Source organism: Scyliorhinus canicula, chromosome 15 (genome assembly GCF_902713615.1).
Source record: "Scyliorhinus canicula chromosome 15, sScyCan1.1, whole genome shotgun sequence".
Taxonomy (NCBI): domain Eukaryota; kingdom Metazoa; phylum Chordata; class Chondrichthyes; order Carcharhiniformes; family Scyliorhinidae; genus Scyliorhinus; species Scyliorhinus canicula.
The window spans coordinates 76750610-76763679 of NC_052160.1; the positions used below are offsets into that span (position 1 = coordinate 76750610).

General features: G+C 43.6%; 1 protein-coding gene across 1 annotated transcript in view; it reads right to left on the minus strand.

Moving 5' to 3' along the window:
* c15h16orf89 (chromosome 15 C16orf89 homolog) overlaps positions 1 to 12820 on the minus strand; it is a 143179-nt gene extending 130359 nt beyond the window's left edge. The window contains exon 1 of the mRNA XM_038820879.1: positions 12308 to 12820. Coding sequence (XP_038676807.1) covers positions 12308 to 12470 — 163 coding nt within the window. The 5' untranslated portion in view covers positions 12471 to 12820. The remainder of the gene's footprint in view (positions 1 to 12307) is intronic.
* Between the last annotated feature and the right edge of the window lie 250 nt (positions 12821 to 13070).

A 13070-nucleotide genomic window follows, 5' to 3' on the forward strand; every position in this document is an offset into this window, starting at 1 on the left:
TTCAGGGAGCTAGGGTGGAAGCTGAGAGCTAGAACAAACAGAGTTGTTATCTCTGGGTTGTTACCCGTGCCACGTGCTAGCGAAGTAAGAAATAAGGAGAGAGAGGAGTTGAACATGTGGCTACAGGGATGGTGCAGGAGGGAGGGTTTTGGTTTCCTGGATAATTGGGGCTCATTCTGGGGTAGGTGGGACCTCTACAAACAGGATGGTCTTCACCTGAACCAGAGGGGTACCAATATCCTGGGAGGGAGATTTGCTAGTGCTCTTCGGGGGGGTTTAAACTAATTCAGCAGGGGGATGGGAACCTAAATTGTAGTCCCAGTGTACAGGATGTTGAGAGTAGTGAGGTCAGGGATAGGGTTAAAAGTTCGAAAGAGGGCACCGGCAAGCAGGACGCTGGTTTGAAGTGTGTCTACTTCAACGCCAGGAGCATCCGGAATAAGGTGGGTGAGCTTGCAGCATGGGTTGGTACCTGGGATCTCGATGTTGTGGCGATTTCGGAGACATGGGTAGAGCAGGGACAGGAATGGTTGTTGCAGTTTCCAGGATTTAGATGTTTCTGTAAGAACAGAGAAGATGGTAAAAGAGGGGGGGGGTGTGGCATTGTTAATCAAGGAAAGTATTACGGCGGTAGAAAGGACGCTTGAGGACTCGTCTACTGAGGCAGTATGGGCCGAGGTTAGGAACAGTAGAGGAGAGGTCACCCTGTTGGGAGTTGTCTATAGACCTCCGAATAGTCCCAGAGATTTAGAGGAAAGGATTGCAAAGATGATTCTTGACAGGAGCGAGAGTAACAGGGTAGTTGTTATGGGGGACTTTAACTTTCCAAATATTGACTGGAAATACTATAGTTCGAGTACTATAGATGGGTCAGTTTTTGTGCAGTGTGTGCAGGAGGGCTTTCTGACACAGTATGTAGACAGGCCAACAAGGGGCGAGGCCACATTGGATTTGGTACTGGGTAATGAACCCGGCCAGGTGTTAGATTTAGATGTAGGTGAGCACTTTGGTGATAGTGATCACAACTCGGTTATGTTTACTTTAGCAATGGGCAGGGATAGGTATATACCGCAAGGCAAGAATTATAGCTGGGGGAAAGGCAATTATGATGCTATTCGGCAAGATTTAGGAGGTATAGGATGGGGAAGGAAACTGCAGGGGATGGGTACAATCGAAATGTGGAGCTTTTTCAAAGAACAGCTACTGCGTGTCCTTGATAAGTATGTACCTGTCAGGCAGGGAGGAAGTTGTCGAGCAAGGGAGCCGTGGTTTACTAAGGAAGTTGAAGCACTTGTCAAGAGGAAGAAGAAGGCTTATGTTAGGATGAGACATGAAGGCTCAGTTAGGGCACTTGAGAGTTACAAGTTAGCCAGGAAGGACCTAAAGGGAGAGTTAAGAAGAGCGAGGAGAGGACACGAAAAGTCGGTGGCGGATAGGATCAAGGAAAACCCTAAGGCTTTCTATAGGTATATCAGGAACAAAAGAATGACTCGAGTAAGATTAGGGCCAATCAAGGATAGTAGTGGAAAGTTGTGTGTGGAATCAGAGGAGATAGGGGAAGCATTAAATGGATATTTTTCGTCAGTGTTTACACTGGAGAAAGACAATGTTGTCGAGGAGAACACTCAGGTTCAGTCGACCAGGCTAGATGGAATTGAGGTTCAAAAGGAGGAGGTGTTAGCAATTTTAGAAAATGTCAAAATAGATAAGTCCCCTGGGCCAGATGGGATTTATCCTAGGATTCTCTGGGAAGCCAGGGAGGAGATTGCTGAGCCTTTGTCCTTGATCTTTATGTCGTCTTTGTCGACAGGAATAGTGCCGGAAGACTGGAGGATAGCAAATGTTGCCCCCTTGTTCAAGAAGGGGAGTAGAGACAACCCTGGTAATTATAGACCTGTGAGCCTTACTTCGGTTGTGGGTAAAATGTTGGAAAAGGTTATAAGAGATAGGGTTTATAATCATCTTGAAAAGAACAAGTTGATTAGTGATACTCAACACGGTTTTGTGAAGGGTAGGTCATGTCTCACAAACCTTATTGAGTTTTTTGAGAAGGTGACCAAACAGGTGGATCAGGGTAAAGCTGTTGATGTGGTGTATATGGATTTCAGTAAGGCGTTTGATAAGGTTCCCCACGGTAGGCTATTGCAGAAAATAAGGAAGTATGGAATTGAAGGTGATTTAGCGGTTTGGATCAGTAATTGGCTAGCTGAAAGAAGACAGAGGGTGGTGGTTGATGGCAAATGTTCATCCTGGAGTTCAGTTACTAGTGGTGTACCGCAAGGATCTGTTTTGGGGCCACTGCTGTTTGTCATTTTTATAAATGACCTGGAAGAGGGTGTAGAAGGATGGGTTAGTAAATTTGCAGAGGACACGAAGGTCGGTGGAGTTGTGGATAGTGCTGAAGGATGTTATAGGATACAGAGGGACATAGATAAGCTGCAGAGCTGGGCTGAGAGGTGGCAGATGGAGTTTAATGCGGAAAAGTGTGAGGTGGTTCACTTTGGAAGGAGTAACAGGAATGCAGAGTACTGGGCTAATGGCAAGATTCTTGGTAGTGTAGATGAACAGAGAGATCTCGGCATCCAGGTACATAAATCCCTGAAAGTTGCCACCCAGGTTAATAGGGCTGTTAAGAAGGCATATGGTGTGCTAGCCTTTATAAGCAGGGGGATTGAGTTTCGGAACCACAAGGTCATGCTGCAGCTGTACATAACTCTGGTGCGGCCACACCTGGAGTACTGCGTGCAGTTCTGGTCACCCATTATAGGAAGGATGTGGAAGCTTTGGAAAGGGTTCAGAGGAGATTTACTAGGATGTTGCCTGGTATGGAGGGAAGGTCTTACGAGGAAAGGCTCAGGGAATTGAGGTTGTTTTCATTAGAGAGGAGAAGGCTGAGAGGTGACTTAATAGAGACATATAAGATAGTCAGAGGGTTAGATAGGGTGGACAGTGAGAGTCTTTTTCCTCGGATGGTGATGACCAACACGAGGGGACATAGCTTTAAATTGAGGGGTGAGAGATATAGGACAGATGTCAGAGGCAGTTTCTTTACTCAGAGAGTAGTAGGGGTGTGGAACGCCCTGCCTGCAACAGTAGTAGACTCGCCAACTTTAAGGGTATTTAAGTGGTCACTGGATAGACATATGGATGAAAATGGAATAGTGTAGGTCAGATAGGCTTCAGATGGTTTCACAGGTCGGCGCAACATCGAGGGCCGAAGGGCCCGTACTGCGCTGTAGTGTTCTATTCTATGTTCTATCTGCTTTAAACTTGCGATGTCTATCCGTAACCTCTTTTCATTGACACTTTTTGTAGAGTGCACATTTTCCCACAGAGATTTATTGTCAATGTGACAGTCAATAGGTATATTACCTATATCCTCTAATCCCAAAATTTCTGTCAATATCTGACTTATATAAAAGGCCATATCCACCGCTTCCACTAAGTTTAATGTCTCAGCAGCCAAAGTGCTTTTGACCACTCTCCTTATTTTCTTTGTTTCCCACACAAGAGGACAACATTTACCATTGTTCCCAAAAAGAAAACTTATAAAACCTCCTGCGCCTGAAACTCCATCACATAAATTTGCATAGGACGCATCACTACTATGAGTTTCAAATGCCTAGGATCACCTAAAACAGGGAACTTCAAAACACAATCCTGCATTTTTAGTTTGACCAACACTTTATTTGCTCTTATTATGTAGAACATAGAACATAGAACATAGAACAGTACAGCACAGAACAGGCCCTTCGGCCCTCAATGTTGTGCCGGGCCATGATCACCCTACTCAAACCCACGTATCCACCCTATACCTGTAACCCAACAAACCCCCCCCCCTTAACCTTACTTTTATTAGGATACTACGGGCAATTTAGCATGGCCAATCCACCTAACCCGCACATCTTTGGACTGTGGGACGAAACCGGAGCACCCGGAGGAAACCCACGCACACAGGGGAAGGACGTGCAGACTCCACACAGACAGTGACCCAGCCGGGAATCGAACCTGGGACCCTGGAGCTGTGAAGCATTTATGCTAACCACCATGCTACCCTGCTGCCCAAATATCTTCCACTTTGGGATCATTCACCTTTGTACTCAACTCTAAAACATCAAAACTCACATCCGGTCTAGTCTGTCTTCCTAACCAGTTCAGTTGCCCAATTATACTTCGCAGTTGCTCTTTTTCTATCTTCGAAAACATTGCGTCTTTTTGTGAAACCCGGCCACGACTAATTGCTATTGGACTGATGCTTTCCAAGTAAGATTGCTGACGTAAAGTTGCCCCTAACGGAGTCTGTCCGATTTCCAAACCAATATATTTAAATGCACCGGAAGCCCGACTTCCAACCCTGAATTCTTTCCTCAAACCAGAGATTACAATAGCTTCAAAATCACTAGTCCCACCCCACAAAAAAATCATCGACATGCCTCATGAAGATGCCAGCAAGATTTCCTTTATAGTGCCAGTAAAACATTGCAGGATCTGCTTTCACCTGGCAACAGCTTAACTTTAACAAGACTGACCTTACCGAAAAGTACCACACTCTAGATGTATCATTTAATCCATATACACATTTGTTCAACTTCCACACTACCCCTTCTGTGTTCGCTGCTTCTTTAGGAGGACGGAGAAAAATGTCTCTCTGGAGCTGATGCCCCTGCAAAAAGGCAGCTTTTATATCTATAGATTTGCAGTCCTATGCCTTTGTGGCTAATAGAGCCAAGAAGATCTTTAAAATAACCTTTCCTGCTGTAGGTGAATCTACTCTTAAATCTTAATCTTCTAAGTTTTCTTCAAATCCCCTTGCCACAAGCCTGGCCTTTGCCTTATAAGTTCCATCTGGAAGAACCTTTTCTGTACAAATCCATCTGTGGGATAGAGCTTTTTGTCCCCTATCCGGTACTTCCGTGTATACCCCAAATTCACTCCAACTATGCAATTCTTTCTGTTTAGCATCTTTGATAACTTTTTCATCTAATTTATTTGAAGCCACCAAAATCTCACATGCATGTGGGCTCCTACTTCTATTAGTATTCGTAGTCTTACTCCTGTTCCGAGATCTTGATAAACTATGTCCCCTTTCCTGCCTGGTGTCTCGTTCTGTACTGCTACTGCATGATCTTTCTCTTCTGCAGCGGGATGTCCTTTCAATAATTCTCGACCTTTTCCTGCGAACCTGTTCACTATCCAATGTACTATCTGAACTAGCACTGCGTTTCTGTGCCCTCCATTTTTGATCTTCGTTTTCCCAATCCGTTGTCTTAACTTCCTCCCCTGAATGCTGTACATTCAACCAATGTTTATACTTTCCAGTGGCCTTCCCTGCTCTACTAATAACAGTTGCATCCTTCCATTGACTAGACCCTTCAGGCAAGTATGTCACTTTTGTACCAATGTTTGGCAGTTGCCCTTTCGGAAAAATGGCCTGATCTAATTTATCAGAAGTGTCGTGTTCCTCCACAGAAACCCTGTCTATATCAGTTAACTGGTCCTCATAGGTCTGTAACACATTCCGTCTTTCAACAAGGAGAAATGGTATACTATAAGAGAGTTCTGTCTAAATTTGAAAATTTGTAATCGGTACCCATTATCCTTGATGAATGTGCCCTAACAGTTTGATTACCATGTTGCAAAATAAATGTTTTGCCATCTATGCCTATGATCTTCCCTAGGCTTTTCCATTCATTAGAATTGTCTCTCTTATAGTATACCATTTCTCCTTGTTGAAAGACGGCATCTGATGGCCGTACATTATGTCTTAAAGCTCTGCGAATTCTTTCAGAGACTTCTGCTTCCAAAAAAGCTTTTCTTACATAGAATTTACAATGCCGAAGGAGGTCATTCGGCCCATCGAGTCTGCACCGGCTCCTGGAAAGAGCATCCCACCCAAGGTCAACACCTCCACCCTATCCCCACAACCCAGTAACCCCACCCAACACTAAGGTCAATTTTGGACACTAAGGGCAATTTAGCATGGCCAATCCACCTAACCTGCACATCTTTGGACTGTGGGAGGAAACCGGAGCACCCGGAGGAAACCCACGCACACACGGGGAGGATGTGCAGACTCCGCACAGACAGTGACTCAAGCCGGAATCGAACCTGGGACCCTGGAGCTGTGAAGCGATTGTGCTATCCACAATGCTACCGTGCTGCCTAAACACGCAGTTTTCTACTGCTATGTAATGCATTTAAATGTTCAGCAAAACCTGAGCTAATTGTAGTCCCTTCCCAAGCTGGAGGCTGGTCATCCAAAATGGAGGGAATTTTAGGATTTCTACCAAACACTAGTTGATAAGGACTATAGCCCCCAACCATCTGCAATGAGTTCTTTGCATGTACCGCCCATGCTAAAGCTGAATTCAGCATGCAGTTTGGTCGATCTCCCAAAATTTTCCGAAGCATGTCATCACGATAACAGCATGATTTATTTCGCAGACACCATTACTAAACGGGCTTTCGGCAGCCATGTTCATAACTCTGATATTCATGTTTTCACACATATCCCTAAACTCATCATTAGCAAATTCTCCCCCATTGTCCGTAAAGAATTTTGCTGGTGGACCCATTCCTGTCCCGATCCATTTTTCCACAATTTTGTCCAAAATTACTCTCTTTTCTTTACTTCGTACAATCGTTGATTGACTAAATCTGGTAGCTAAATCTACAAAATGCAAAATAAATATATTATTTCCTTATTCCAGATCTAAGGTCCATGGCCACAATGTCATTAAAATCCCTGGCCAAAGGTAGGGTTACTATCGGTCGTGCTGGTGTCCTTCTATACTTCCTGCACACTTCACAGCGATCACTAACCTGTTCTATCAGCTTAGAATAGTCATCATCCCTTACCGCTGCATCCTTTAATAAATTTTTCAGCTTCCGAGGAGACGGATGTGCAAATTGCCTATGCAGTTTTACTACAATAAGCTTTTTACCAGCTAAAGTCGCATTATCAACTGTCATTAATACATCCTTAACCACTCTACTTGAAACATTATTTGTCAATAATGGAATACAATAATGTCCCGACTGTGTAAATTGTAAGTCCACTGTCTTTCCATATCCAGCTTAATGTATGATGTGGAGATGCCGGCGTTGGACTGGGGTGAGCACAGTAAGAAGTCTTACAACACCAGGTTAAAGTCCAACAGGTTTGTTTCAAACACGAGCTTTCGGAGCACGGCTCCTTCTTCAGGTGAATTCACCTGAAGAAGGAGCCGTGCTCCGAAAGCTCGTGTTTGAAACAAACCTGTTGGACTTTAACCTGGTGTTGTAAGACTTCTTATTACGCAGCTTAATGTATGCATTCTTCATCAACGGTCTGCTCAGAAGCAAAGGTATCTCACTTGATACAACATCCGTGCTAATAAAATGATTCACTCCAGCAATATTGCATGGGATCACCACTCTTTTCAGCGACTTCAGAGTATTATCATCCCCAAACCTGAAACTTGTGGAACTTTTAAATTCCTTAACCTTGTTACGATTTTCAGCATCCAATGAGTCCAGATAATATTTTAACCAGTCAATCCCACACACAGTAGATGTGCAGCCACTGTCCAATACAGCACAGTTAAAAGATTCTGCAACCAACACCCTCATTACCGGCGTAAAACAGATTGTTAATAGGACAATGCCTTCTTTCTGGTCACTATCTTTTTCCTCTTCTGACTCTTCCGTGTCATGTGTCGCTTCAAATACTCTATCATAATGAGTTGGACAGTTGAAAGCATAATGGTATTGTGAGTCACATCGAAAACATCGATTTATCATGCCCCGTGCATTTCTGGGGTTCATCCTCCTATTGTAGGTTCTAACTGGGTTTCTGTCTTCATAATTTCCTTGTCTCGGTCTTCTTTTATAGTCTTGAGGCCTGTTCGTAGCCATACAATTTCGCCATCCTGTTAGTAGTGCATATTCTGCCTTATTGCAGGCTGACCTATTTGGGTCATCAGAGCCATTGGAATTGAATGTTTCCCCAAAATTTTTTTTTGAAGCTGCTGTCATCTGTTGGAATAAGGTATCGTTATCTGTAAACTGAACTCCTGTCAAAACCAGGAGCCTATCCATGTTGCTCACTCTAGCACAGTCAAGTAATTTAAAGGCCATTACAGACTGTGGAAATTCCAGCCTGTGTTTCTGCAGCTTTTTATATAGTCTGCCAAATTCCATTATATAGTCTTCCATAGATAAATCCTCCATTTTCTGGAACTTATCAAAATCCGACCATGCTTCATACGCACTTAACAAGTTATCTTTCTTATAAATCTTGTCCATATAAAGTAACAAAGTCGCCAGACCTTCTTGTGAGTCTAACTCTTCCAACTCCAGCTCAGAAAGCACTTTGTTTCGGATTTTACTGCCATATGGTAAAGAAAGAGCCAATGCCATACCTTGTTTTCTCTTTCCAAAAGCAGTCACCTTAGTCCACATAACTACTGCACTTCTCCATTGGTCATATGATTCCCTTTCAGAAAATAGGGAGGACCAGCTATCTTTGTCTTGGGTTCAGCAATGTTTCCCTTTTTGTTCACTCCTTGGTTTGATCTGGAAAAACTGTATCTTTCAAGCCTTCACATTTACACAGCACCCATCCTCTGCTATCATTGTTAACATGTACTAGATGCTGTGGTATGAAGAGGCAAGAGTTCAGCTGCTTTTTCACCAACACACCTTTAATGGTTCAAACTCACTCTGCACAGAACTCTACAGATCATCACAAGCTCCAGAGTCCACCTGAAGCCCCTTTACATATCAGTGTCAATCACTGAACACTTAACATAAATGAGACAATCATTTGAACACTTAACATAAATGAGACAACTAATTGCAATGTCTCTTAACCCATTACTTAACGCCCCATACCACAATCTATTAAAAGTTGTGGGTCAGGTGAACTCCATGATATACTTTTGGGTTCTCTAAACCCTGGCCCATAACACGTATACCAAGGTACAACTTTATGGATTGCTTTATGGAAATATTCTGTTCAGTCCACAAGCACAAGAAATAGAAGCAGGAGTGGACCATTTGGCCTATCAGGTTTGTTCTGCGATTCTGTACTATCATGGCTCATCTTGACTTCAACTCCACTTTCCTGCCCTCTCCCTATAATTCTTGTTTCCAGTGACAACATAAATCCATCTCTCTCAGCCTTAAATGAATTTAGGGTCCACAACCCTCTGGGGTCGAGAATTCCAATTCACAATCCTTTAATTGAAGTGATTTCTCCTCATCTCAGTGCTGAATAAGGTGGTAAATTTCTAGCAGAAGTACCTCAGCCCAAAATGAGCCCAATCGATTTGCACAAGTTTAAACCAAAGTGTATACTTGCCTATTTGCAAACGTGATCCCAAGTTTCCGGACATGCATTATTTCATTCTCCGCTCCCACTCTGCTCTCTACCTAGCACAGTATTCTAATGAATATCAAAATAAGCTCAATAAATTTGATTTTTGATTGGACACTTTATGGGCTTCTGGACGCAACATTGGGTTTTACCATTTCTGATCCTAACCATTGATTTACAGACAGCAGCAAATGATTTTGCCCTGAGGCCAATTGTTGCCCCATCTCTGGAATCCTCTTCAGTCCCACAACCCTCCGAGACACTGATTTTGAATTTTGATAGTTCTGACTCACCAATTTCCATCAACCCCCCCCCCCCCCCCCCATTGGCACCCAGGACTTCAACTGTCTGGGCCCCAAGCACTGGAATCCCCCTCCCACCAGAAACTCTCCATCTGATTTACCTCCTTTAAGACACTCCTCTTGCCCAATCTTTTGATCATCTGTGCCAATATCTCCTTATAGAACATAGAACAGTACAGCACAGAACAGGCCCTTCGGCCCTCAATGTTGTGCCGAGCCATGATCACCCTACTCAAACCCACGTATCCACCCTATAACCGTAACCCAACAACCCCCCCCCCCCCTTAACCTTACTTTAATTAGGACACTACGGGCAATTTAGCATGGCCAATCCACCTAACCCGCACATCTGTGGACTTTTAGTTTTATATTACTGTGGTACACCATGGAACATTTCTTTTTTTTTAAATATTTTTATTGAAGATTTTTTCCATTATAACAAAATAATGGCACACTGAACAACGCATGAATTGCACAATAACAATTAACAATTCCACTAAACCTAACTCTTCAACATATAACTAAGAAAGACTAATCCTCCTCGACAGCTGACGGTGACTAACTCTCTGAAAAAGGAACTGAATGGCTGCCATCTTGAGTAGAACCCTTCTACCCACCCTCTAATGGTGGACTTGACCTTCTCTAGATATAGAAACTCTATTAAGTCAACCAACCAGGCAGAAGTACTGGGCAAAATGGGAAAACTCCATCCCAGCAGAACTTGCCTCCAGACTAGTAACGAGACAAAGACGAGGACATCTACCTTCACCCCCTTCTGCAGCACCACCGAGTCCGAAACCTGGAAAATGGCCACATGCCGACAAGGCTTCAGCTCAACATCAAGAATCCCTGGCATGCTGTAAAGAAGAAGACCCAGAAACATACAAGTTTCAACTAGAACTTGTGGGTATGACTCGCTGGCCCCTAAGAACAACGTTCGCAATTACCCTCCACTCCTGAGAAAAAAACACTCATCCTTGTCTTGGTTAGATGCACCGTGCACCACCTTGATGTGAATCACACTGAGCCTAGCACAGGGGAATGTTGAGTTGACCCTGTGAAGAGCCTCACTCCACCCTGGAATATTCCTAATGTAAAGGTATCATACACATTGATATTAATGGACAAGTAACAACATTTCCTTTTGCTTTGCACCATCATCTTTTTATTATAATCTGTTTTGTCACAAGCAGGCTTACATTAACACTGCAATGAAGTTACTGTGAAAAGCCCCAAGTCGCCACATTCCAGCACCTGTTCGGGTACACAGAGGGAGAATTCAGAATGTCCAAATTACCTAACAGCATGTCTTTCAGGTCTTGTGGGAGGAAACTGGAAGCACAGGGAGGAAACCCACACAGACACGGTGAAAACGTACAACCTCTGCACAGAGAGTGACCCAAGCCGGGAATCGAACCTGGGACCCTGGAGCTGTGAAGCCATAGTGCTAGCCACTATGCTACAGTCCTCTTGTTATTGAATCTGTTCAAACTTCCAACAGATCTTCTCACTTGTTCTTTCCCACCTCCCTCCCGAATTGTTTTAAAACCTGTTACAGCTTATATTTTCCATTTGTGACAAAAAATGTTGACCTGAAATATGAAATAATTTAAATTCATTTTTTTTAAAAATCAATTTACCCTGGAAGCCCTGCTGTAGTTCACAAGTGTTTACTAATTTCACGTTCTAAGGAAATGGATATTAGAATTCAAAATTATTAAGATTTATTGAAGATGACCCGCTTTAGAAATTGTTGAAGTAAACGTCTATGTTGAAAATTCAATGTTATAGGGGCAGCAGAGTAGCATGGTGGTTAGCATAAATGCTTCACAGCTCCAGGGTCCCAGGTTCGATTCCCGGCTGGGTCACTGTCTGTGTGGAGTCTGCACGTCCTCCCCCTGTGTGCGTGGGTTTCCTCCGGGTGCTCCGGTTTCCTCCCACAGTCCAAAGATGTGCGGGTTAGGTGGATTGGCCATGCTAAATTGCCCGTAGTGTCCTAATAAAAGTAAGGTTAAGGGGGGGGGGGTTGTTGGGTTACGGGTATAGGGTGGATACGTGGGTTTGAGTAGGGTGATCATGGCTCGGCACAACATTGAGGGCCGAAGGGCCTGTTCTGTGCTGTACTGTTCTATGTTCTATATTATCCTCTGTTCCTGGTTACTGATGTGTGCCAGAGCAAGACTGCACACGCTGTCTTCAGTTCTAACAATGATGTGTTTTACAGCACAGCGCCCACGATGGTTAAATCCAACAGCCAACTCTTACTGTGAGACCAGATCAAATTCGAGTTCCGTCCCAAAATCATTCATCACTTTGTCTATTTCATTTCACGCTAACTTTCCACAAATTTCCATATTTTGTCAGAGCTCCAGACAACATTGTAATTTTTCTATATTCCATCTCATGTTGACCAAATTAAAACCCACAACATTTGACTTTCAGCTTGTATCGTGACGATATCCCAAATCAGAGGCATGCTGGTAGACTGGCTCACCGCCCTATCTTGAACACTTGGAGACTGCACTGTTGTCAGTTTCTAACTGGATAAACAGAGTTTCAAAATATCCCCTCCCTGACAATATCCTGATTGACTGGCTAATAACCCATCATTTCTATCCCGACGTATTGTATACGACCGATTCATTACCTTGTAACAGGCGAAATCCTGCCACTCCATCAACACTGAGACGATCATATGTACTTTCAAAGAAAGACGTTGCTTTATCCAGCGCGGAAATAATATCGTTGAGTTTTGGTTCGTTTGCTGAAATTAAACTCAGAGTGGCAAATACGATCAGAGCAGAATTCATTCTTCCTCCTCTGTAAAGTCATCAGCTGATGGTTCTGGTGCGTCTGATGTGTTCCTTACTGGTGTTTATCCAGTTAGGAACTGACAACAGTGCAGTTTCCAAGTGTTTCCCTTGTGTGATGTAAGAGGCTGTATCTATCCGCCCAAGATAGCTTCCTCCTGAACTCACGCAATAATCCCATTAATACCCTCCTCCTCATCGAATCCGGCCGACAAACACGACAAATCTGTCAATTCATTAGGTCTTTATCACAAAAAGTGTTCAATGGACGAAGTTAAAGCTGACTTTATAATAAGGAACCACTTTCAACTGGTTACAACAAAATATAGGGTGCGATTTAATCAGCACATTGCGTCCACCGTGGATCTGGGGGCAGGATTTTCCGGAAAGATTTCCAAGTGTGGTAGGGAGCGGGAACTGCGTGAGCTTCCCAAGCCCTCGACCAGCGAGGCCAGCAATGCTATTCACCGTTAATTGGATCCACTTCTTTTTATTTAGAATACCCAATTTATTTTTTCCAATTAAGGGGCAATTTAGCATAGTCAATTCACTCTACCCTGCATATTTTTGGGTTGTGGGGGTGAAACCCACACAGACACG